The sequence below is a fragment of the Ascidia mentula genome, chromosome 8, assembly GCF_947561715.1.
Source record: "Ascidia mentula chromosome 8, kaAscMent1.1, whole genome shotgun sequence".
NCBI lineage: Eukaryota > Metazoa > Chordata > Ascidiacea > Phlebobranchia > Ascidiidae > Ascidia > Ascidia mentula.
Window position 1 is genome coordinate 14,050,810 of NC_138573.1, and position 27,516 is coordinate 14,078,325.

Below are 27,516 nucleotides of genomic sequence, written 5' to 3' on the forward strand. Positions count from 1 at the left end.
AAGCGGTCATAAATATGTCCTCACTCGTGTCGATTTAAATAATCGTATGCCCCAAACGACTTAACGTAACATTACTGGTTTTGCAACCTACTATATGTCCCCAAATGTGCAACGATTAAATCCTCTCAGTTGTGACACCAAAAATCTCGTTATTCAACGTTACCCACGGCAACAGTGACGCACATCGGCATTGTTTGCGTATGTCCGGTTTGTTTATTTCCGTGGACGAGTTTCGGGGGTCCACGGTGGTCTGCCTGTTGACAGAAAAGCTCCTCGGGGCAGGAGCATGCACTTGTGACGTCACAGGGAGCAAGAACAATCACCTGAGCACGTGTTTGGGGCATGATTTTCAGTCGCACGTCTTTAATTGCCGCCCGGGCGAGTCGCAAGTGTCGTGAAAACTCCTTGGTTTGGGGACAAGGACACAGTTTCGAGTGCCCTTTAGAACAAGAGCGCGCGAGCCTCTTTGTTTGTTTTTGCTACGCGGTCTCCCCCCTTCAGCTTAAGCTCCCTGTAAGAATCACTGAAAACGGCCGCTGGGTTTTGCTGCCTTTCTGTGAGCGCACGTCGGTTTCGTCAGCCATCGTGTGCCATTGTATTGATGAGATTGTTTGAACGGCCCATCATGCTCGTCCGTCGCGCACAAAAAACGAAATCGGTAGTTGTTTATTTCGCGTGGCTACATTTCCATGTTTACGACTCTGCGAGATTTTCTTCGAGGAAACCGATCCAATTGAGTCAGATGGGCGGAATTGGAACGGTCCAAGGTTGGATAATGGGGGCTTGAGTCAGTGGAAAGTTTGCTTTAGGGATCTCTGGCGCTTTTTGTGCGCCGGAAATAACTGGCCTATAGACGGTCAGTAAACAGCATGGTGGTCATAGGAATTATAAAGTGTATTTATTTTAGAATGGCAGTGAATGTGAGTCAGTGTTGAGATTTCAGACGTGATTTTACTGTCTTTGGCAGTGGGCATTTTTGTCGTCTTTTTTGCTGGTATTCTTGATGAACCTACTTATATGTTGCGTTGTGCTTATTTAGCTTCTACGGTTGTTAAAACATAAAACAATTGACTGTTGTGCAAATATCTCCTTGTTTTGCAAGCCCGAGTAAGTTACACATAATAAACGTCTTTCGGTCTAACTCAGTTAACTGTATTGCTCCAAGTATATATGTATTTTTAATAGCTTTATAAGCAGGGATATCATTTGCCTATAAGCAAAAATATATATGCAGCTTTGAGACGACGCAGTAGGTAACTCTAAAACATGCTATAGTTTTTGGAGTTGTATGCCATAACAGCTTACTAACAAATTAATGGAAAAGGAAGAAAACTAAGAAATTGCTGTGAATGAAAGACAGCCATAGTCAAAATTTATAAATGTTTATGTTCGCTCTGCTGCTTGATTTTTCATAGATGGTAGAGTGGCATTCGTTTACCGACAAAGTACTGGGGGCCAGTTGAAGACTGAAATTCCACACTCACCGGCTTTGTATTGTGTTACATTTGTGACGAAAAGGCCGTTTCGATTCTTTGTCGGACATTTCTTATAAAACGCCCCGACGAAGAGCATTTGGTCGCAAGAGACTCTTTCTGTTAGTTACAATAAATAGGTTTAAAAATTCCCGATGGCAGCCTCCGTAACACATTTCGTTCTCTTCAGAACACAAACCCTAGAAGTCCGTAAAAATGTGGTTTCAGTCATGGTAATTGGGCAAAAATACGGATAGGGATTAGGAAGAAGAAAACTGTAAGTTTGTCTGTCATGCACTGTGTGACTTCGGTGCATTTCTGACAAGAAACATTTGGATACTGCTGTTGTTTTTGTAAATCGGAAAGAGTCAACAACCCCACTTGATCATGCTGTTTATCAAAAGCTCGCGTAACGGGGGCTTGTTTCGGAACTTTCTTATCGTAAGTAAATTTGTTGAAGCTTTGAGAAGAACATTTTTTCTAAAACACTTTTTACTGGTATGCTGAAAATTGCTCTGCACGGTATAAATGTTTATCACAGTGAATGTTTGCAGGTATTTCTGGCGGCATTTGCTCGTATGGGAGGCTCAGACGACAGCGCCATTCTAAAAGAAAGTAAGTCTTGTTTTCTGACATGACCAAAGCTATTATTGCATAACATAAGTAACTACAGTATCTACATGGCAAAATTATCAAGCGAATATGCGAATGTGTAAGAGCGCACTTACCTCCCAAAGTACCCTGAAACCCTTGATAATGTTGCTAGGAATTTCCCAGTTTCAAGGGTTTTTAATTAGCGCTTAGCGTGTTTGAGTCATTCTTTTCAGCAGTTAACAAAACCCATAATGTTGCAGTGCCAAAGTTAACGTTTTTATTTTATTTGGGACGGTTTGTACCAGTATACTCGGTATCATAGCTACATCACTTTAACGAATGCTTGGAAACGGATTAGAAATGAACGTATGCTTTAAGAGGTATCCGCTTTCGCCACGTTGGTCCCGAAAAACTCATTTTGTCATTCTCCAGGTCAACTTGCCACTTAGGTTTAAGATGCTTGAACGTCTAGGTTAAGAAAATAGAAGTGGCGTTGCCATTAGGCGGGATACAAGATTTTTTTCGGCAAAGTTCCCGCGCATTTCTTTTGCGTTATTACGTTTACTTGTTGTAGATGAATTTTTTGCGTACTTGTTAAATTACTCATTACAAAATTGCCATCATTTTACTTTTAGTTGAGAGGGACTTTGTTCGCGTTCGTGGAATGAAAATGGGTACGTAGTGAATGCTGTTTAAAATTGATGCACCTGTTAAACAACAATAAAATGTATAATTTAGACAATTTTTTAAGCGAAAAGAAACTTGACGTCATATTTCATATTTCGTGGTTTAAATTAACGGTCACCCAACATGCACTTTTATTTTGTGAATAATTATTATCGTAGGCCTACGTTTTATTTTAGCAGTAATCAAGGTCACTCAAATTAGCTTATGCGACCGTTTGGAGATAGTTAAAAGGCAATTTGACGTGTGTAATTTATCGAACGGGCACCTGTTTGAATATTTATGTCTGCTTAAACGCTTTTATGTTCGTGTCCTTTTGTTAGACGTTTCTGTTCAATATCGCCTAAGACATTGTCTAAACATGTACATAATGTAATATTCTTTGCAACTGCAGATGAATACAACTTCTTCTGGTCGCAAATCGGTCTCAGTGAGTGCCTAAGAAACTGCTTAGAAGAGACCACCATGTTTTGTCAAAGCTTCTGCTACAGCGCGGAGGCCAGGGCTTGCTCCATATACGAGAACGCCAGAGACACCGCACCCCCGGCCTTCTACAACCCTCCTGGGACTTTGCCTGACGACCCATACGGGAATGTAGATTGGGATTATTTTGAACGCAAGTCGGAAAAATACAGAGAAATGGAAGACCAGGTACAAATATAAGAACGTAAAGGGTTATCATGATCTCGCAAGAAAACAGCAGATAAAACACGGACATTTAATTTTGTGCAAACTCAGATATCAAACAAGGAACACAATCATCTGTTATTGTTGCTTTAGTCTGCACGTAAGCACAACCACATATTACCAATTTTGACATGTCTTGTATCCATTGCATGCTTGCCGTCGTATGTAAGCTTGTGTGACTGAAGACATTCTTGTCGGAAGAATAACAAGATTAAATTTTATTAAGTGGCAATTTATTAAGATTCCGTCTTGAAAATCAGGAACCAGGCGTCATACACTCTATATAGAATTAGTTACAGTCATTTCGTTCTTCGCAGATCAACAAATTGAAGAACTTAACCGAAATCGACGTGGAAGAGGCAAGTACAGTGCTGAACAATGTAGCTGGTCTTGTCCAACCTTCAGAGGTAGAACCTGGTTCGGGAAGTGAAATTACTGCAGGGACAGCAGCCATTCTGCCAAGCGAGTTGGAGATTGCTGGAGATTCCATTCTCGTAAGCTTGAAATTAAAGTGGATTTGTACGAAGTAACATTAGAAAGTAGTTGGTGATCACAGGTTTATTCGTTCCACAAAATGGGATGATCATTGCATCACGCCGAACCGGATAGACCTTCATCTTTTTTTTACTAGGAATTTACCCGAAATATCGATCCAGACATTTGTGGTTTATTGTTATTGTTGTAGGGATTTTATTTATTTGAATTATGTAAATATAACAAACGTTTTCGCAGGCTGTCATGAGACTTAACCCCATCGCTGAAACGTCGCTTGAGGGCGTTAGAGAATTCACAGACGTCATCGCCAATGTCAGCAGTCTGATCATTGACCCCAGTTACGCCGAAGCCTGGCAAATGGTGCAAAAAGTAAGCTCATTTGTTTGTTTCATCGTTAACTTTTGGTCATGTTTTCGTGAAAATTGTCAACATAGAATGCTAGGAGTGTGCGGAGGAACGTTCGGGTGTTTGCGTTTGGTCGTGTGGTCATGAGACAAAATGTGTTGCGAGATTAAAAATGGCCGCCTGGAACTCTGGTATTCTCTGTTTGCTACACCTCTGTTTGTCATATTCTCCGGGGTAATACATTCATCTCCGAATGGCCGTAACTATAAACGGTTGTTTTCTTGGGTATTCTCAATGTATAGAGGACTGTGTATTTGTGACTTTGTTTATTTAGACTAATGGTTCCACTGTAAACCGAACGTCAGTGCGATATTGCCCTTTTCGGCCTGTTGATGGAAACAACAAAAGATAGGTCGGTCACACAAAAGCAGGGAGTTTGTTTAGCCAATCACAGCTGTCCACGTGTTTATTCCAGGTCGCTGTGGCGACTGACATGAGTTCATCGCTTGTCTAAACAGTAACAAGCACAGTGCTTGAACTTTGAGAAAAGTTATTCTGTGGTTTCACCAACGCGAAATAATGTTGTGGATTTGAATGTTTTGTTGTTGAACCGTGACCTACACTACAGACTAAAGAAAACTGGGTGACGATACTGTATTACGTCAAACCACAATTTCAAATGCGAAGTTTGCATAATTGTTTTCTGTCTGCAACAACTGTCGTAATTCATGCATTTTTGTGCCGCGATATTTTTATCTTTTTAAATTATTGAGTGCCTTCTTTGTTTGAAGGGGAACGAAAATAATACCTTTTGGCTTCAATGTGTTACTTTTATTTGCCTGGGAACTCTCGCAATAAGTTGATTTGTAGGGGAATAGGCCGACACAAGATAGAGATTTATATCTGACAATTGACTCTATTATTTGCATTAAAACGTTGACTGCACGGGTTTTTATATCTGAACAAGAACATAGTTTATTTCTTTGAGAAAATGGCAAAAACACACAACAACAATACAACACGGCAAAAACACAACACTGTTAGTTGAACACTAAAAGCGCTCGGGTTTAGAGGCCTGAACAAGGTACAAACAGTATGGAGACGTGATTTTGAAACATCGGGACTTTCAAGCTGTGGCCGATCGTGGCACAAGCCAGATAAACCAATGCAACAAAAACTGCGGTTTAACAGCTTTTCATTAAACGGAAGACGTCGAGTATGAAACGGTCGGTTGAATAGAATGTCACTGAATAAGACGAGGTCGACGGAGTAAGCATGAATAGACAGCTGAGAGACGATTATCGCTATGAAGAACATATGAGCAAGACTCTGGCATTGATAACACCTACACGTGTGTGTAAAACAGCTTCGAAGCGCTTTTTTTATGAGGCTGCTTGCTGCTGCTCACCCTGTTGACATGTATAACATGCAAAGAAACAGTGCTATCATTTAATTTTACCTGGTCAAATCAACACTTTAAAATGTGGCGAAGGGCTTTTGTCCAGTTATGTTTCGTTTTGACAGCTTATAACTTATAAAAATCAAATCTTCTTACCTTTGTCACTCTTAGCACAGGCATTAGTGATCAAAGTATCGCTTTGTGTTCTTTGGAAATTACTTTTTGTCCATTTGAAACCTTTTGGCAACCACATTTACAAAAACAACCTTGAAATTTACCAGGCCCATGTAGTCATGTTGGAAATCTTCCTCCTTTACCGTGCAACTATCTTTACCTTAAACAGCTCCGCTTTGGATGTAAGGCCGAAGTTGGTGGGCCAGGGAAAGGCAGGCTCTACTCCTGGCTTCGATTGCTCAACATAGCATCGCCTCACAATGCTGGCGATATAAATAAAGAGTTGGTGACGCGACAGATCCATTCCTGGGCACCGGCGGGGCCCAAAGCCCCAGGACACCACCTGAGACACTTTGTTTTTGTTCAGCTGCTGCATTCCCGTTTCGTCCTCATGCAGGAAACGCTCCGGATTAAACTCTTCCGGGTTCTCCCAGAGGTCCGGATCCCGTGTGGTCTAAGATCAAAGAAAATCGCTTACAAACTTGTACAGAAAATGTAAATTGGAAGGACGCATGTTGTGTTTAAAAGCAACAAAATGTGGCCCTTCCTATATTAATGGTGTTTCCATAACGGTGATAACCCATGTTATGTGTTTCGGTGTGGTTGTTGGCGCATCAACGTGCATAATGTCAAACGAAAAGCTGCGCGCTATACTGCATTTTCGTCAAAGATACACAAAACCTGTCGAACTATTGCAAAAGATTCTAATGCCACGAGCAAACGTAACATGCAACGATATCCTTGTTAGTCGATCCTGGAAATCGTCCATCATTCTATCGCAATGGCCGTAACGATTTTAACGCCTCTTAGTTTATACGACATACATAAAAAAAAAATTCCAAAATTAATATCCATTGTTTTTTTTACAAGGCAATTATAATTCGCTTCAAAAACCATGACCAGTGTCTATAAATAAGACTGACATGCCATAACCTCGGATAAAAACGTTTCCACATATGCGCTATGCAGAGGTATTCCTACAATTTCTTCTCACTATAGGAATATTTCGTATACAATTTTCCACCACATGCTCACCTCGTGGACGTTAAAAAACACGGTCACCCCTCGAGGTATGATGCAATTTTCGAGCTCAGTGTCCCGAACGGTGGAGTGGGGTAGAAGAAGTGGGATAATCGCCACGTGTCTGAACATCTCGTATATGAAAGCTTGGATGTAACATGACCGCTTATTGTGCAGTCGAAAGGAAGGCTCCTCGTCTGCAGGTATCACAGACTCGACCTCTTCCCTTAACTTAAAACAAAGACAGCAGTTGTAAGTATCAACGTACTCGGAAAATAGTTTTAAATGTATGTTTTGTTTGTGGTATGTGTTTACAAAAGGGGTTCGGCAACCTGGACCAAAGATCAGCGAAGAACTAAATATTTCAAGGAGCATTTGTGACAACACAAAAATGGGACTTTGTGTACAATATATTTGATTGGAGTCCAATTTGACTATAGTTTTACATCAGTTCTGAAATGTCATTTCAGTGTTAATAATCTAATGGTCAAGTCAAACACTGTGGAAGACAACCAAAGCAATTGTCCCTAATTTTTGGCGATCGCCACATTACAGGCAAGCAATTCAAAGTTGTTCCGCAAGCAGGAAAAGATTATAGCAATCTGCCGACACTATCAGCACCACTTGTGACAGGGTACTCAAGCCGCAACAAATATTATTGGTATGTTAAGGAAGTCAACGCCTTCGACATAGATCTCATGACTCGATACAAATGACGCATCGACGAGGTCGCGGAAAGTTCTTTACCTTTTGCTGCACGTCTGGATACGCAGCCATGTAAAACAAAGACCATGATATAGCCGTGTACAGTGTATCGTAGCCAGCACCGAACACGTCACCGGCGTCGGCACAGATTCTCCTCTGAGTCAGCTTCGGCCAATAGGAGTCCTCTTTTGGGCCACTGCTACCATTCATTGCCGCATCAAATGCATTTACGCCGTTACATCCATTCTGTTCGGAGGCACCGTTTTCGTTGGTTTTGTATTCCAGGTCATTGGTTGGAGGCGCTGCGGAGCCGTTCGCGTTAACGTCACCGTGATATTTGGTGCTTAACTTGTCGGCGGAGAACTTGAGACAGTCGACGATATCGCGTAAGTTGTTAGGATCGTACGTGTCCAAATGATCGTCCAGGAAGGAGGTCACGTAATCCCAAAACGAGTTGGAATACGATTTCAGGTTCTGCACGAAAACGTATGACTCAATGCTTGGCTTTGAAGCACCATATTTTCTCAACAAATGTGTAATCCATAGTGCTCAATTAAATACAATTACACTAAGTTTTAGTTTCTATTATACGTGATGGTATATAGGTAACATTACAACTGATGCAACATAACGTTAATATCCTTCACAAAAAAAGTCAATACATTCTTCTTCGAAGGACGCAAAACCCACTCCTTTCATTGACGTCATACACACATGATTCCAGTTCGTCCAAGCGGACGTAAGAGTTATTTTAGTGCATGAGATCGAGATTTTGTGTTTGTGTGCGTACAACTGCTGTCGCCCGGTAGTTATCAAATTAGAAAAGAAACCACATATAAGAGGTGGTTTTACATCACCGTCGGATCACCTTTAAGAAACGCCAATTAGTTTGGGCGCGAGCTTGGGAAACGGGTAAACGTAATGTGGAAGGTGGACCGCATTGCAGTTAAACACGCATATAGCCAATTATTCTCTGTTTAGCCTATTGCGTCATTGTACTTATGTCATTTAAAGTTGGCGAAACGACAAAATATAATGTTGTGTGCTTTAATTCGCAAAAAAAACGTTGGATCAATGAAACACAAATTTCATCGATCCAATCTCGCACGGATAATTAATAGTTGAATTGCGACCCAATACAGAAGATATGGGGTTTTTTATTGTTACTTAGTATCACCTGAGCAGTTTTTAATGCCCGTTTTGTCGTACAACTTTACGTTAGCGGAAATTCACCGCAGATTATGAGAAAGATTTTTCTCGTTTTGACAATCTGTTACACATGTTTTTTGACGGGTTTTCCTAAAAGTTAGGTTTCCTGATTGAAATGAAACAAATTAGCCCAAAAAAAATACCTGGAACGGTCGGCCGAGGACTGGTACGTGCTTCAATATAGGCCATATGTTGACAGCTTGGGCTGCTCCCATCGCTTCGTCGAAGTTCTGGTTGATGGTGAGGAAGGTTCTGAGTTTCGGGTCGTTCCATGTAAACATCTTCCCGAAGCACAGTTGACTCAAAGAATTGAGAGCACTTACCATAGCAAATTGGTCTGGGTCGACTGATCCATCTTCCTGTTAAAAGCAAGTGTTTTCATGTGAATAGTCTTGGATACTGATCTTACATTATCCAGGGTGTATAACAAGTGGAGCCTTTTCAACTGAAACGTTGTCTGTTTATTGCAGCTCACGAATATTTGAAGGCAGTTTACTATGCATACTTTTTTTTGTTCAACAAACTGGGAAAGATTTGCAAAATAACAACTTACATGCCCTCAACGAAAAAATAAGAATAGCCAAATAAGAATAGTGATATATTTTGCATATATTATGCGATCAAGTAACAATACGGATGAAATTATTGTGTTTTGGTCGGTGGGCAAGAAGGAGTAAAGTGATTAAGTTCATTCCCGTCGCGTTGGCGTAGCTTTATGGCGCCTTCACTTTTAATTCCCACACCGACCCGGCAACCATTTTTCTTCTGTAACGTGGATACATACAGCCTAGTTATTAGCCAAAATGGCACCAACGAGTCGCCGAAATTTTGTGTAATTGCAGAGTGACGAAGCATTTTTTGGCATCCCGCAATTGGCATTTCATTTTATGAAACGACCGTTATTAAATTCGTTAAAACGCAATCTCTATTTCAAAAAAATTGAGACCGGGTAGGTTATAAATAAATGAAAACTAGGCAATCGGTCTCACAAGTAATATATTGCATTGTATCATTGCTTGGCAAACGCGTTGAAACTACGCAACGTTAAAAAGTTGTAACTACAGGACTCGAAGAACCTTAATAAAATAATTGAGTTCGGTGAACGCTTCTGCGTCCGCGCCAACTGAAATATTTTAAACACAAAGCAGGTACAGTTACGATTTTGCTTTCTGCGGATAACTTCGGCTCAAACAGAAACCATTTCTTTTTGAAATTAGGACAATATAATCATAAGCGATTTTGTGTTGACGCACCGACGCGGCTGGAATTCATCGCATTTCAATCGAGACAGCGAGCTTTTGTGCTTTACAACTCTCGACCGAACGCTACAACGCGCTTGGGCAAGCGTATCGCAACATTAAACTGGTCGATTAACAGCTGTTTTGATAGGCGCCGAAATACTCTTTATAAAAACTGCAATACACCATCAAAGGTGTTGGTGGTCGAATTATCGGTACCATGATATCGTATCGTGATATCAGTTGCAACTTGTATCGGCTTTGACCAAAGTTAGTAGATTAATTAAAGTGTAAAAATTTTTTAGGCCTAAATATAAAAGAAATAAATGTAAAATACATGAACCAAATCTTTCTGGCGTTGTAATTTTACGTCACGCATTGTGACGCCAATGACAGAAGTGATATGGTTGCCTCATGGGTGGTAAAGATTTTTCATCTCAAAATGTTCGGTCAAAAAAACTCACGTCTAATTGCATGCCCTGGTTTATTTCACGCGATAGAAATCCCCGGGAATTTGAGTAAGTTGTCATTACACACCCGAAACGTGACAGAATGTTCCCAAATCTTGCAGGGTGCGGTATTAGACCATATTTCAAAAGGGCTGTGCCGGCCCAACGGCATTTTTGAACCGAAAAGGGAATTTTTCCTCACTTATTTACAGCAGCTGCGAGTTCGGTTCGATGGATTTTGGCATTAATGTTTTGTCCACCCTTCTAAGTCACTACCATGGTCGTATAATAATTTTGTTTGCCAAACTTTCTCACGAATCGTGCCTGGCACGAAAAAAGAAAAGAAAACATATGCCAAAGAACAAGCAAAGGCGTTGAGGAAATGTGGCGTCTGGGTCGATGTACAAAGCCGCGATACTCGTAATGTTATGTTTCTCTCAGTGTTATTCGACTTTAAACTTTGTGGATAAAACGAAGTTTATTTGTGAAGCATATTTTTAGACATACCTCTGAGCAGCATTTATCCACTAGTTGGTCGATCAATTCGTTTGCGAGTTGGTTTGTCGTTTCCTCCATTACATTCCTCTTGTTTGGATCTCTTCCTGTCGTATAGAGGAGCAAGGCTTGTTTGGTGCATCGCTTCCTTTTCGACCATTCGTGGCTATCAGAAAACAAACACAGGCTCTTACAGCTTATATAAAACGTTCTTACACGTGTAACAAAACTCATTATTTGCGTTGGAACGGCTGCAGAATTTTAACCACACATCAACTGAAAACTCTGCTCTAAAGAAGTTTGCCCGTTCATATTACACGAAAGTTTCATGTCCATAATTTTTTGCAGCTCCCATACAACACAACGTTATTGTGTAATGGTTAATTTACTAAAACAAACAGCATACAGGCACAAAAGTGTCCAAACAGTGTCAAACCCAAATCCCCTATACTGTTGACCTAGAAAAAGTAAATTGCAAGAAGAAAAAACAACCATGATGTAACTCGTGAATTTCTTTTCAAACAGACTCATGGTGATTATTTAGAATAGACAAAACAATTTTTACTTCAAGTCCTAAAGCAGGCACTGATGCGTCCTGTACAATTTCGACCAAAATGGCGGCATAATCGTCATGTTTTGTTTATCAATGTACCTGTAGGTCTCAAAGGTAAGACTGTCTCCTCCGCAAATCAGCTTGGATGTTTCATAGGGTGGTCTCCCAGCAAAATCGCCATACTGTTTCAGATTCGCTCTCCTGTGGAAGAAAGTAATGGAAAAAGTGACTTTTGTTTTATGGATGAGCACTGTATTTGTGTTACTCCCGCAACCACCACATTACACATCATCAGTAAAATGTCATTCAAGCAATACTGATGCACAATTTTACTCTTTCTTCGTTCATGCAAATATATTGCAAAGAAGTTGGGTGCAATCAGTATGAACAATTTTAGAGAATTTGGCTCACTTGATGGCTTGGAGGCCGTTGACAACAAGGACGTCGTTGAATCCCATCTTGATGCGATAGAGTTTGCCGTATGTCTTGGCCCATTCCGTCAGAACCAAGTGCGGTTTGTCGCCCAGCTGCGTCACGTTCCCAAGTATGGGGAAACCCCTGGGAGAGGGCAGATCGCGGAAATGAATCATTTTCTCGGTGTTGCTCATGGCGCCTGGATATTTCAAACATTCGCGCATTAGAATAGATAGACATAGTTGATATCAAAAACGATGTTTAAGTTGTTCTCGTTAACCATAATACATTTCCAAGAATGGCTTTTTGTTTGTTATTTCACGGAAACACCACAAAATAATTTTTTAAAGCAACAATCGTCTTTTTGATTTTTTCCAACATTAAACCTCCTGAATGCACCAATGAACAGATTGCGACAAATGTTACTGAGATTGCAAGAAAAATATTGAAATATAAACGGTTATAGGTTTTAAAATGCCAACGGTACAATAACGATTCACTCCGGAACGAGGGGAAAAAATATTTACCGGTATCTTACTATTCAACGCGTTATGGACAACCCTGATGTTGGTCAATTAACATACCGTCCACTTCCACATGTCGACGCTGTCCTCGAAGCCACCAGAACGCAAAGGTAAAAAATGCGATCCAAGTCAACAGCAAGGTCGAGGGCTGGCACCACAAGTCGACGACAAAAGATGTAAATGACGTCATTCCACACGACATAATTGCACGGCCCTAAAAGCGCTGTGACGTCATTCTGCAACAGCAAAGGGGCAATCATGCAACGATCGACGATGCTAATGCGCGAGCCTCGGGGACCGCTGCAGTCGTTTACACACTCGTTATAACTGGTTGTGATCTTATCTATAGGAATGCAAGGTTCTGTGACATCTGCGCGAGTTCGTTTGGCCGCTAAGAATTGGAAACTGGTTTTAGCCTTGCTGGGAAAATTGCAGCAAAAACCTTGAAACTGTGCTGGCTTTATCTCAATCCTGTTCATTATCTCACGACCATAAACTGCCCCTCGTGAAATCAATTTTAATTTTAGTTTATTTCATGCTCGTCTGAGTTTGTATGTTATACTAGTAAATGTCCACATAACGCGTATAGCTCACAGACAACTGGAATTTCCTCAAAGCAAATTTGCAACTCAGCTTTCAAAACCAGATCCCATAACTTGTCGCGACAGTTTGACAATTATTGATTTTCGCCGGAAACAAAAAGGTTTTCGCTTTTCCTGGCAGGCTTTAGAGGTTTCTTTCTTTTATGTCCAATCAGTATTGATAAATGCGATTTGTAACTGCACTTAGCTGCAAAACAGCGTCATAAATATTTTCGTTGAATTATCGGTGGATCGTTTGCAGCAGTGAGGAGCGTTGCGCACAACACGGAGACAAAAGGTTGAATTGATTTGAATCTGACACTGATGGCCTGAACGCATTAGATTTGTCCACTAACAGCGGTTGAGCACAAGTCCGACTGTTATCGCGGAAAGTCCCATTTATTTCTGATTTTATTCTTATGCTTTGAATGAATTATTCACATATAGGTTGTGAACCCGGAAAACTCCTTGTATCTCCCTCCATTTATCGGCTATATTTGCAACATTCAAATCAGCGATAAACGCAATGTTCTTTAAAAAACGGCCTCTTGGAACAAGTTAAATTCATTTGTAAAAAGCGGAAATGCAAATTCCCAAATTTACTTTTGGGATGTTGAATTAGTAAACAGAAACTAAAACGTTATTATGTTGTTCAAGATCATTTCCTGGACAGTTATTTCAAACAAACATTTGGCGATTCTGCTTTTCCATTTAACTTAAAAGGTTTATTTGTCTAGGTCGGTATTTTTTTCATGTGTTGTTTTATATCATAAAAAAGTAGGGTGTTTCGTGAAAATTACATTCGCTAGAACGCTACTAACTCACTCTTTTCCAACGATATTACGCCCCTTCACATGTATGAACCCGAATGAAATGACAGTCGAATGCACAGTTAAAATAAGATCAAATAACACATTATACCACACAGTGTGAAAAATCTACGTCGGCGTACTTAAGCTATGCCAATTTGTGCCGAAAGGTTAGTTCCTTGAAGTCTATATTATGCCTTTTTAAACACCACACAAAACTGTTAACAGATTCAATCCATTTGTGCCGCTTACTTCCACTTAACCTCAACTCCAGCTGCCGTCAGAGCTAATTTCGTTTAAAAAATCCTTTCCCCGTCTCGGTCCTGCTACAAACACCACAAAACCGAATCTTCGAGCACCCAAGCCTTACTAAAACAATTGGAACGTGATAAACGGGCGTCATTGCCCGCAAGGTTGGACCCAGACCTGTTGAGTTGAGACCAGCGTCGTCACGCCTGTTGATTTAACCGTATTCTAGTCACGCGATTTCTGTATACCGCCAGGAGATCAAATAGTTACAGATCGACGTTGTTGCGACGCACCTCCGAAGCAAAACGATCGGGAGTTAGCAGCCCTATCTCGACCTTTGTCATCGTAACCGGTCGACCGATTTGGTTGCTGTGGCTTCACGGTATTATGAAGTAATAAAAACATTGACCCGGTGAGAGGTATTGAAATGTGTTTGGTAAACCAATACTACCCGTTAATAGGTTTATTAAATTGCCAAAAGAGCGCAGCAATGCGTATCGGTTGTCCAGTGACCTTGAATGAATACAAGTAGTTGGAGATTGGCTCTATTTTTATACTTCTTTTTTTCTAAAGAAATGCATTGACTATAATTGCATGAAAAACGTGTGATTCAAATACAAAAAAAACGTTATTCATATAAATGTTGCTATTGTTGGAGAAAACAATACAAGAATCTGCCGACCAATTATTTTACAAAAACCCCTCGGTGATCGCTATTTGTAGAACCGGGTACACAGACTTTGCTATTGACAGGCGGTCACGAGATAAGCTGATGCATAATTTGCGAATCGTACAAATTCTATTTACGCCTCCCCTCCTGTTATGGATCAAACCCACCTTTCCAGCCATGGTCACAAACCGATGAAAGAGAAACGTACTTGAACGTGTTTAATTGTTCGTTGGCCTTTGCGCTGCCTAATCCAAATGCGTACGTGTTTGTCTAAGGGACCGCTTGAGGTTAACAATTGCCTGACCTTACGATCTAGGCAATGGTATCGCGACCCTGTATAACGAATCCCTCGGGCCCCTTCGGGCGGTAAGTCGTACGCCTGCATTGGCAACTGAGACCACATAACGCACTGTGAAAGCACGCAGCGACGCCGAACTTGCAAATAAACAAAAACGGTATTGTTACTGCAGACACTGTAGCGCTTTGTGTCGAAATATTCGTACACAGCTTCTGTTTCACACTCGGGTGTTTATTGCACCATATAAAGCCAAAGACCTAACGAACGTAGCGCCAAATTTTACATTTTATTTTGGGAATAATACTTGCCGCAAATTTGCTATTCTAAAATTTTGACACGAAAAATTTGGCAAAATCTTTGTTTGTTTTAGTGGAAGCCTACCTTGCTGCACAAACGCCGCTTGCCTGCAAACCCTTAACATTTCAAGTGCGTCCGACCGAGACGCGCTGTGCTCTACTTAAATTAGCGTAATTCGGTGATGGCTGCCAGGCCCCATCAGTGCAAAATGAAACACCCCCACAGTTTAAAACGCAAATAAATACCTTGCACCAATATGTCAGAACTCGTTCGGCGACGAAACACATTTAAAGGTTGTCCCAACATCCCAACAACGTAATGGCTGCCAACAACACACGGAATGGTATTAAAACATCAAAACATTACACTGCGGTAACAATATCGCGCCTGTGCTATTGCCCCAGATTCATGGTCAACCGATGCCAAACACAATCCTATAAAACTGAACAGTTTCCGACACGTCGCGAGCAGTGACTTCCTCAGCCCTGACAGCAGTCGCAATGAATGCCGCCCAATGGCCTGCAGTCAAGGAAAACCTTCTTTCTGCGTTCTTGGCATTCCTGAGGCGCAAGCTGCCGCGGCGAAATCGCTAGTACAGTGCCTGGTGTTTGCCCCTCGACGACGTGGTTTCGTGTAGTGTTGTTTAACAGGGGGCGCTATGTTGCCGGGATTCAGCGTAAGGGCCTTGCACCGCTTCTGGCACGTGACAAACACAAACAACTTGGCGTTTCGGGCCAATCCGATAACTTTAACCTGATAGTGCCGCTGTGTCATCGCCCGTATTACCACACCACTTTACTGGTTGCTGCCGCTGAATTGATACCCCTGACTTACTGTTAATCGCGCTTAAATAGCCTATCGCCTTTTACTTTTCTCAATGGACGAAAAAACGCTCTCCCCTCTATTGGTGTTGCTGCTCATTTCGCGGGCAATGACTGCGAAGTCGCGTGCCACCGCATGGGCGAGCGCTAAGCCTCTGCGTAATCCCCGCGCATAGAAATCGCGTGACGAATGGCTGCGGCTTGGTCGCGCACCTCTGGCCATTAAACGCTTGTAATTATCGCAGCGCGTGTTCCGATCTTGCGGGCCGGCAAGGTCTTGTGGCTTCGCGGACGCCACTAACCTGCCGCGGTTCATAACAAACGAGTAATTAAAACGCTACCGACCGCCATCTCCCCGCCACTTGAAAATTCGCGTGACACCGCGGCGCCCTCGTTTCTGTGAAGCTGCCCGAAAGAAATAGACTTTGTCCGCAGATCGCGTGCGATGCTTCCTCAGGCCGTCAGATCGTGTGGGGTCGTAGTATCGTTTTGTTTTAATTGCAGCCGTTTCCTCAAAGAGCAAACAGTCGGCGCAGATGCCCTGATCACAAGTACGGCTGCTCATAACTCAATTTATTGATGGTCCAACCCCTTATAACAAAATGTCAGAGCTATATAACACGAACGTAAAGTATTTGAGAGCAAAGCCACAAATACCTAATCCGTTTTGTGCCCCTAAGTGTATGTTTGGCGCTTGATATTTATATGACATGCAATTTTTCGTTGTGATTTTGGAAACTCAGAATCTAACCACAAATTGGAAGAAAATAGCCCCAAGGGAGTATTTCAAGAAATTGCTGAACACCGGGAATCGTTAGAGCAAAACAGCTCATAAAACTACGCAATTATCTGTAAACACTTTGAGCCACTTTGTAAGATAACCGCGTTTGTAATAAATTTTCAAAAGCCTTAAACTTCCACTTCTCAAACGGAAAAAATCGTACGAGTCAAAGTTAAACTTGCAGTATTTGCTGTAAACGACTTTGTATTGGAAGCTCTATGATGTTTGGTCTATTACACCAGGTTAGATTTCGACTCAAATGGCGCGAGCGGCGTTGTTTCATCATCATTCGATATTTGAAAAAACGATTGTGGACCAAATCAAAGCATATCTGTCAACAGCCATCGTTGCTGTGGTCGAAATGCCAAACATAATTCGGGGTGAAACGCTGATAACTAATTGATCGGTCACATCCGTACCAAACTCCACTTTCGCCCTAAGCATGACCTTTGGATTGCAAACATTCCTCGAAGGGTGAGACTGGCGTTGTTTGCTCACACTGGGTCACGCCCTCATCTTTGCGTTTTCATTCATTTACGATCGCCGCATTCCGGCTTTATCGCAAAATATGTGCATTTATCACTACGGGGCAGTATATGGAGCAATTCTCAAAAGCCCGTCTGTCGTAAACCGACGGCCCGTCAACCGCGAAACTGGCCGCGCAGGCACGCGTGACGGTGCACGTGACAACTGAACTCGCTCCACGGCGCACCTCGGGTGAGAGTGCCGACTAAGAAATAATGCGTACACAACACAGAGCTTCGCACGCGATTTCTTCGCCTGGGCCGCCGCGTTTCCGTCCAGGCAGACCCTCTGAGGTGTGGGGAATGAGACGAGCTTTTGGTTTTCGCCGGCCATTACGACATTTCCATGTCCGGCGTGCCGCGGTCGACCTTGCGCTTGAGGCTACTTCAAGGATTTTATCTGTGCGCACAGCGATAACAATATCGCGCGTGCGGTTGAGCACACGTCCCCTGTAGTGAAACGCCCTGCATGTAGCAGATCATCATTAGGTCATGTTGCTGATACAAAAATGAGCTTAATCAAGTTTTTTTTTTGTTTTTAATACCAACATATGAATAGTTTTATTAATAGAAGCTCATTTGCACCCAATATATTTCCCTGTCGCCCATTCGAGACTTCCACTGTAAACACACTGGCAGATTGTTATAATTTAAAAAACGAGGAACGCTTTATTGGGACGGGTAGAAGTGTCGTGTTTGGGATGACACAAACAAAAAGTGTGAACGTTCAACGTCATGAAATTATCCAGACATTTAGTGTCCTTCATGTCCTATCCTGCAGTTTCGTGGGGTGAAGATGCTTAATCATCGTATGACAAGTCTCTGCCTGTTCTGTTTATCGTGACTGCACACAAAGGGCAACTGACGGTATTTAAATTTCTCCTCTTAAACCTATAGTGCGTGCGAAGGCAGTGTGTTTAAGTGAGACCCGCAAACCCATGCCAGGTACAGAATTAGCACCAGACATAACGGTGGCACCATGGTCCTGGAGATATCTAACTACTACAGCTGGGGGTGTGGGAGTTTTCGAGGTAAGCTATAAGCTCTCGGATGTCTCCAAGCCGATTTTCGATTGAAAGCGGCAACCACCATAATTCCTTTGGGTTTTCTTGCCACCCCCACGGCGAGGCCGTTTATGTCCGTTACGTCGCCGCGCTATATGTGACTTGGCAGCTTTGGCGCAGTCACGCTATGCGGGGTCCAGGATTTCCGATGTTGAAAAGTGCGGTCGGTACCTTTGAAACGAATGTCGTCAGGGTGTTCCACTAGTGCATTGCTTTCACATGGCGAGATTGGACTAAGTCTTATTATAGCTCATGTTGGGAAAATGTTTTTTCTTTGTGATTTTTCGCAACCGCGTTGTCTATCAGGTCATTTTTTACCCTTGCTTATATATGGTTTCACTGTATGTCGTATTGATTGGGATTCGATTGAACGTGGTGGAATGTCTGTCGAAATTAACTTTTCATGGCTACAACATTGCAGTCTGTCAGCTAAGCAACGTTGATACAGAAATGCTCCTTAGGTCGGCACTATAGTATGTGGATCGCGTGATTGACATCTGCACAAATACCTTTGCACACTGGGCGGGTGAAGGATTGGAAAAGTCGACAAATGTACAAGAAGAGAAGGAAACTCCGCGAACCGGGAAGAACAATCACCCTTGAAATGTGTTCAAGTAGTGCTCTGCAGATGCCTTTCTTCGTCAAAACGCCCAGTTCCCGAAATAAAAGGGGACTCGATGAGTTTTGAAGACTTATGCGATATGTTTGTTTCGGCTCTATCACGTGGCATTCCTTCTACGCGAAAGCATTCACATTTCGAACTCCATCTTGCCAATTATTTTGACCCCTTCGGCGTCGTTATCCTTACAAGGCGCGCCATTGTTCTGCCACAAGGCAAAAGTGAACACACCAAGCTCGACATCAAGTCTGAACCCAATCAGGCAAGTCACCCCCAAGTTGTTTGGGCGTAACGGACGGGCCATCAAAGCGAAATTTTTTGTTCCTGCGATGTTGGCTATTTTTAGCTTGAAATCGATATTAATCGTTCGGGATTTCCATCCATCACGCATCACAGCGCTACCAGATCACAAATTTGCTTTCGAAACTGTACAAAAGGGTATTTCTTGTCCTTTCGGCAGAGTAATTCACAACCAAAACCGTTAAATTTATCTTTATGAAGATGATCCGTTTATTTGCAGAACCCTGTGGCTCCGGGCAGTGCCGGGGTTGTGTCAACAGCTGAAACACTTTGCAGGGAGGCGAGTCATCATCTTCTGGCTGACAACCACAACTCATCTCATTATATCAAATCAGAAGCTGAATCAGTCGGTATGTTTATATCCTTTGATGCACCGAATCAAAGTAACACAGTATTTTGACTCTAATGCTGTTTTAAAGGATATATGCGTATAAAATTGCAAAGGTTATAATGTACAGTTACTTACTATTCATGAAATCACAAAATTAAATAAAGCTTGAAGGAAACAAAGATGTTTTTCAAGGGTGCTTTACGCTGAGCGTATGGCTTTGTTTCTTTAATTCTGTGCATACAAGGACAGTAGCAGACTTACATCAGGAACTGGCAAATAATTTTTTCAAAGTTGTTTCCCGTTATAATCAAATATCTCCTGTGTAGCCTTTTGGATGGAGGTGGTAGAGTCGGTGGAGGGAGGTGATGGTGATCCTCTCGTCCGCTCCTCTGACACATTTTCAAGCAGCTCCGAGGAGAGTTTCGCCTCGTCGTCATCCTCGTCCTCGTCTTCGTCTTCCTTTACGTTCCCGGGACCAGATGAGATTGCGGAGGAGGAAAGTGCCGACAAGACGGACGACCGCACCACCACTAGCGCCACCCGACGGCCACAAGAAACTGGAAACACGCAAGGATGTGAGTTGTTGCTTTTGCCTGAATTGTGTGAATTTGCCTCCGTCTTTCGTGTTGAAAGTTGATCTCTCCGAAACAGTTAAAGAGTGCGTTTTGAACAACTTATATTGTTGTGTAGCTTTCGCGTCATCGTAACAAGCTTTCTGTGAAAAAAAACGATTCCTGTACTGCAAATAAAAAAGACAGGAGCTGTTTCTCAAGCTACACGCTTTGCTTAAAAAGAAATTTTGGGTCATAAACAACTTTCATCACCAAATTTTTGGGTTACAAGAAATAGTCTACAACAAAAGAATGCTCCGACAGGATAAAAAGTGTTGTTTTTTATCATCCTTCACCTTCAGACACGACATATCCTCCCAGAGGAAGGGATTTTCTCGGAGACAAGATCACGTTGCCGAGACGAGCCCTGGGTCGCAAGGCGGTTGTCATGAACGTTCGGTACAAAAACCTTGATCGCTCAATGCCAACACGCAAAAACGACGACAAGTAAGTTGAACGTTTATGACCACAGCAATCGTTACGCTAAAACGTGAAGAAATTATTTTTGCAATCACGTTCCATGCATAGCAATCACTACGCCAGATCGACGACACGTTATTGCGCTTTGCTGTTGTCTTTCGCGTAACAGAAAATAACATTTCTGTACTTTTAAAATAAATGGGTTGTGTGAGACCCTTGCCCTCAGTTATTAAAAAGTCAACATTTCAAACTCTCAAGAGAACTCGGCTTGGGATAGAAACCCTCTAAAATCCTGGTTTAATCTTGTTTGCGATGTCTTATCGTACATACAACGTGTTTCATTTCTGCAGGCTGAGCAAGGGCGAGAAAGTGAGAAAAAACGTCATCAACAGCGCTGTCCTCACCACCACCGTGCTCCCGCGTCCTCCTGAGGAGGTCTTCCGCAAGGAGCCCGTCATTATTGTGTTTCGCCATGAAAGGGAGGCAAGGGGCAACGTAACAGGATTGGACAAGGAGATTCGCCAAGTGAACGGGACAACCACTGCTCCCGACACCTCATCTGTCTTTCATAGCGAGGAGACTCTGCATTGTGTGTACTGGGATACGGAGAGGTGAGACCCTTCAAAGTTTCATATAGTTATGGGAAGTTGAGTACTTGTAACGACATTTCGGGGCTATCGCAACGCCTGTCGCTTTTATTTGGTTTCAGATGTACCTTATATCGTGTCTACCTGTAGCAAATATATGCAACGACATAACTATTGCCAAACGTGTATTTTTTTATTTTTTGTTTGCAGTATTACCTCATAGTAGACTAAATTCGCGTTTGCTTCGCCACCGCTACAGGGCATTACATCACATTTAAATCACTTACAAAAAGTGAAAGTTGTTGCGAAACTACGGCGGCGTCTCGTAAGACCGCAGTCATCACGACATCGCGTGCAGACCGCCGACGTCAGTCCTTCTACCGCTCCCGATTAATCCCGTTTCGTTTCCGTCTGTTGTTCTCGATTGTCACATAGCTATTGGTTGTATGGCAAACCCCCCTTGTCTTATTCGGTCTGTTTATTTACGCACTGGGTGACAAACCTATGCATTCGCCAAACACGGCTTTAGTGTCAACGACGACTCGCTTCTCATGATTAGTTTCGTCGTCAACTTATGTCCAAAACAGTGATTGTGAAGACTCGTGTGGCTTACGGTCGATGCAAGCAACCAGCGCCTGTCTGATGTCGCCCGCTCTAAGTTTTACTTTCCTTGGTAGTGACGGCGAATTATTTTACAGAATTACAGCACATATAAAAAAGTTCGTGCGAACATGACCACAATTTCCTTGGATCTTACTCGGCCACGTATGTGCTTTTGATACAAAGTATTTGGAATAGATTTTCGATGCTGCATATTTTCAGTCACAACAAACAACAGCGAGATTAAGCGTTCTGAATAAACTCGAGTAACCTTACAGCTACGCCCAACTACACTGTACCGAAGTCCGTAGAGCAGATACGCATAGTAAACACAGGTCACAACAGCCAAGCCCAAAGGCGCGTTGACCCATTCCACGTTAAACAGTAACCCAGTGTTTGGCGTCAAACGTAAACATTACGGTTTTACTCACCTTAACGTTACGACGGCGACGATTTACTTGTGTTTTCCTCCAAATTTAGCAGCGGAGAGGCCGGATCGTGGTCAACCAAAGGCTGTTCGGTGTCGTTTTCCAATGCCACTCACACGGTGTGCAACTGCACGCACCTCACCAGCTTCGCTGTACTCTTGCAGGTGTGTTTGTTCACTTACATTCAGATTCTGTTGGGCCAACAAATCCGATCTGAAGTGTCTCTAGGTTTAGAAATACTATTTATATCTTTGTACCAGAAACTCCTCTTCACAGCTACCTATTTTTCGCGTTCAGTTTCAACAAACAGTCGCAAATAATCTCATTAAAATGGCTATAGTGATTTGCGCCTATATAAGTTTTCCTTTGTAAGAAACCAACGACAGTTTAGCAGCACTGTTTAAAGAATTTCGGAGCACTAAATTTACAAGAACCATGTTAAAATGTAAACCTGTCATCTCAAAAGCTTGACTGGAAAACTTTACGTCGCCAGAAGAAAGATTTTAATATAGATATCGTTAACACCCATTCATTAAAATCTGGTTTCAGATCGTCGATTACAATATGGACGACGAATCGACCGCCGCACATTTGAAGGCACTCAGCATTATCTCGAAGATCGGCTGTGTTTTATCATTTCTTGGTGTGCTAGCCATGTGTGCAGCATTCATTAAGCTCAAGTAGGTATTTGCTGGTAGCCATGTTAACATTGTGGGAAATGTTCGAAGCCGCGTTAACATAGATTACCGGACTCCCAACTTGAGACGCAGGCATGTTTGGACAACAAACTTATTTCCGTTCGTTATCAGCGGGTTCTTGCTTGCGTGGCAATAAAACGGTGTTTTAATTGAGGGTCAGGAATTCCATCAAGCGCTGTTGCTGTTTTGTGGAGTTGGTTGTCACGTCCCTTCTGTTGAAGAATTTCACTTGTTGGTGCAATATGGCCGAAATGCGTGAAATGCCGACTTTCACTTCACATAAGCGCAAATATTTGAGGTTTCAACGCACTTTCCAGCATGCTGGATCACAACAAGTAATTTATTGTCCAGGTTCCACACTGAAAACATGAAGATACACTTCAACCTGGGCGTGGCAGTGGGACTGGCCGATCTCGTCTTTCTCTTTGAAGAACTTGCCGAGTCCTCCAGCACAACATGCATCATAGTCACCATTTTGCTCTACTACTTCAATATGTCGGTGCTTGCGTGGATGCTCATTGAAGGTGCGGTTTGTAGCTCGCGTGCGAGATGCAGGAAAGTCCGGTAGCGTGCCGGGATTACCATTTCCTCGCGTGCGAAGGCACTGGCGTGTCGTTAACATCCAGATTTTGGGCCAGATTACGAATTTTTGGATTTAATTGGACGCGTGGTGAGAAGGTTCCAAATTACCTGGAAAGTTCGATCTATTCCGAAAAAGTTTAAGTCGCTTTGTGCTCTTCTCCCGTTTTCCAGGCCAAATTGAAATTAATTATCCATAAGACAGACAGTCGCTGAAATTCGAAATGTGGCGAGCAGTAACGATATAAAAATACACTTGTTTGTAATTTTCAATGGACGATGGTTAATTTACTTTATGCCTATTTGGACATTACAGGTACCGACTATAGAAATACAGGGTTAAAAATATATTAAAAAGCTAAATATACTTTACTAATACCAGCCACTTTATTCTTTGAAACGAAATGTACTATATAGCTTCACAACACACTCTGTTCAATCCAATTCGCTTGTTGAAATTGGAGTTTTTGCTGGTATAAATCATAACTAACAGTCTATAGAAATGTGCCCAGTAGAAATTGTAAGACCAAGGCGTGTGCGCTAACATGGGTGCAGCAAGAATAAAACTACTCAGAAGCATCGCAATGTCGCCCGACTGTGCTGCTGCATTTCGCTTTTGCTGCAATCTGCTGCAAGGCAATTCGTCAAGAGCACTTCAAACACAACCTTGAGGTTTTGGCTCCAAACTTAACAAGAGTGTCAACGTTTTTGGCAGGGATCCACCTTTATTCACAAGTGGTCGTGGTGTTCGTGTCGGCGCGGCGTTGGGTGAAGTACTATATCTTTGCCGGCTGGGGTTTGCCGCTACTCATCATGGCTCTGTCGATGGGAATACTCAACGTGAAGCTTGGAGCACACGGAGTGTAAGTCCAGCTGACGTTTATTGGCAGTTGCTCGGACGACGCTTTTGGCAGTCTCTTGTGTTTAAGTGGCCACAGCAGTCTGTGCTAATTTTGCACAGAGCAAGCCTATGGGAGTACAAAAGGGGAATCTATCTTTTTGAGCGCTGCTGAATGTACCAGAAGTGTTGAGTTAAACATAGAAATCACAAAGTGTGACGGCTTAGTTTTATTTTCGGTGATATCTTTCACAAAGGCCCTATTAAACGCTAATTTGGTTTGGATGATAATCTTAACAGGGCCTAAGTGTATTACATAACACTAGTTTGATTGGATAAGCGCTATCTGTTTTGCGTATTCACAGTTGTTGGTTATCGCCTGCGGACAATTCAATATGGGCGTTTTCGGCTCCGGCTCTACTGGTGTTGATTATCAACACGGTCATCCTTGTTACTGTGGTGCGGGTTATCCTCCACATACAACCGGAAAAATCAAGCAACGTAAAGCTGGCAAAAACAAGGTACAAACGATTTCAATTTATGAGTGTATCGATCATTTGCACACCACGCAGAAACTCTCGACTCCGGATTTAGTAAACGTACATTAACAAGTGAAATTAAAACAAGAAGTATGCGGTCAAAGCAGTGGTTTTAAAGCTGGTTGATTTTAAAGTAGCTCTGACGCGCCACCCAGTGTACAGTTTTATTCACTTTCGCTGCTTTGCGTCAAAAGAATTTGCATCGCTTGAGTTTCGAAACCATCGATTAGCATAAAGCAGGGTCTCGTCAGTAAATTTATTTTTCCGTACTGGCAAACTCGTTTGTTTTTTTACAAAGGAATGCAGTGAAAGGAAGTATTTTTCTATTTCCTCTGCTCGGCACGACTTGGTTATTCGGCTTTCTCTGTTTGAGTGAAAACACAATCCTCTTCCAGTATCTCTTCGCCATAACCAACTCTCTTCAAGGCTTCTTCCTCTTTGTCTTCCACTGCTTGTGCAACTCGGAGGTATGTTTTTTTTAATTCAAGAATTCGACATACGTGTTTCCATTAGCGGAGATATGTATGTTACTGTACTCAAAGCAATTACAAAACAAGTTTATCATGTAACTGTCGCTTTGTCGTCAGCAACATTATTGCCTTTATTGTAAAAAAGACCGTGACAAAACGACCATAATCCTGATCACTTCAGTGCATTAAAACAACCCGATATGCTTTGTAGGTGCGGGAAGATGCCCGTCGGCACAAGTGGTTCGGATCCAAAGGGCTCGCCAAGCAACAGCAGCAACACTCCGCCGCGTTTGGCCTCAACGTGGCAAATGGCCTTCGTCGTTTCCGTAACAGCATAAGCTTTGAAATGCCATCTTCATCTTTTAATAGCTCGGACCAGACCTCCAGTGAGGGGAGTGACGTGGAAAAGGTGAAGATCAAGAGGTTACGCAAAGTCGCCAATTTATTTCCGAAGGTATGTGCTAAATTACACTCACAGGTTCGTAAACTATGTGATTTCATATTCAGTGCTGCCACCTAGATTTAATAGACCAAAAAAAGTTTGCATTGCCGTGAAAAAATATATTGATACTTACACCGGTGTTATGTTTAGATCTTCACCTCCAAGTTACCCTCGACTATCCAGGAGGAAGGAGCAAAATACGAGGTAAACGCGTCGGGGGATGACCCAAGCACCACTACGTCATCGATGGCAAACACCCCCAAACCGAGGGACACCCCCTCGCTGAAAGACAAGGGTCTTCCCCTGCCGGGAATGCCGGTTAAAAATGACAGAATCATTTCAAGCACAATTTCGAGAATAACGTTGCCGAAAGAAGCACAGGTAAAAGCAGATCTGATGTCTGTTGAGAAACGCTGTCCTGGCGTAAGTACGATAAAGGGTGAAAGCTCATTATTTAGATCTATCACGTGTGACGAAAGCCAACAGCCTTTTTTGAAACGTGTTGTTAATTGGGCATTAAAAAAAATCATCAACGTTTACCGCCAGCAAATATGATATTTCCAGACTATTGTAAAATAAACAGTTGTAACAACCGCTTTAAAAAAGTAACAAATCAATATTTCAGTTGAAGCTTGATCTGATGCTGGCCGACCAGATGGTGAAAAACATAGAGGAGGAAAACAAGAGTGGAGCAACATCCGGAGGAGATGCCGACGACAGTCTGGGCGAATACATTAAGGAGGAGGAGCGCAAGATGAAAATGAGTTACGACTCGGGATTGAACAGTATTGACAACGAATCGCTCCTGGATGAAACGGACGAGGCTTGGATGGCGTCTCTTCTTGACAAGCAGAAAACGCAAAAAGTAGAACAGAACGAAGCCAGTAGCGAGATTCGCGGGACGCCTTTGTAAATATTTACAGCTGTATTTTTTCGCCTATGGGATGTGTGGGTGAATTACGGCCTAACTGGGTAAGGGCTTGGGTCGCATGCTGTCATGGTACTGGCTTCAATAGCCTGATAGAATAACCTTTGTACAGTATTAAATATTCTTTACTCTTCGATGTGGTTGTTGCACAAATGTCAAAATGCCAATTGTAAATTTCACATAACATATAGGAAAAGGCGCGTTAGTTTACCAAATTTGGTCTACAATTGCTGTGCGATATCATCCAACCCTGGTAGTACTGATTCGGGATATTAGGGAGGTGCGTAATTGCTTGGATAAACGAAACGTTTGCAGAATTCCTCGGAAATTCATTACTATAAAAACAAGAAATGTGCTATTCTTTCGTAAGTTTTGCCGCCCTATCCTATATGGAAGGGTTTCGAAGATAGCCAACCAACAAACAATGTAATGATCAAACAGTTTGTTTTGCTTCTGTTTGTGTGTTTGTATCATTCACTATGAGGTCGCGAAATAAAATAGGTTTGTAGAGAAGAGCGATAGGAACGGACTGCTTATGTATATTTTGTTTCACTATAGCTTGTATGTAGGAAAAT

General features: G+C 42.3%; 2 protein-coding genes across 2 annotated transcripts; one reads left to right on the forward strand and one right to left on the reverse strand.

Annotated features, from left to right (window-relative positions):
* Positions 1-1,666: 1,666 nt before the first annotated feature.
* LOC145910161 (uncharacterized) lies at positions 1,667-27,446 on the forward strand. The gene is made up of 19 exons (XM_082997186.1): positions 1,667-1,913; positions 2,027-2,087; positions 2,702-2,740; positions 3,145-3,401; positions 3,755-3,931; positions 4,170-4,301; positions 19,691-19,820; positions 20,128-20,376; positions 20,715-20,859; positions 21,183-21,443; positions 22,500-22,611; positions 22,997-23,127; positions 23,497-23,669; positions 24,440-24,587; positions 24,928-25,083; positions 25,400-25,568; positions 25,783-26,025; positions 26,164-26,394; positions 26,639-27,446. The coding sequence occupies exons 1-19, from the start codon at positions 1,860-1,862 to the stop codon at positions 26,924-26,926; spliced, it is 3,156 nt and encodes a 1,051-aa protein (XP_082853312.1). The 5' UTR covers positions 1,667-1,859; the 3' UTR covers positions 26,927-27,446.
* LOC145910162 (cytochrome P450 1A1-like) lies at positions 5,235-12,684 on the reverse strand. The gene is made up of 8 exons (XM_082997187.1): positions 12,518-12,684; positions 11,931-12,132; positions 11,619-11,720; positions 10,979-11,132; positions 8,928-9,143; positions 7,618-8,049; positions 6,886-7,101; positions 5,235-6,304 (listed from the first exon to the last, which is right to left on the reverse strand). The coding sequence occupies exons 1-8, from the start codon at positions 12,657-12,659 to the stop codon at positions 5,990-5,992; spliced, it is 1,779 nt and encodes a 592-aa protein (XP_082853313.1). The 5' UTR covers positions 12,660-12,684; the 3' UTR covers positions 5,235-5,989.
* Positions 27,447-27,516: the final 70 nt, after the last annotated feature.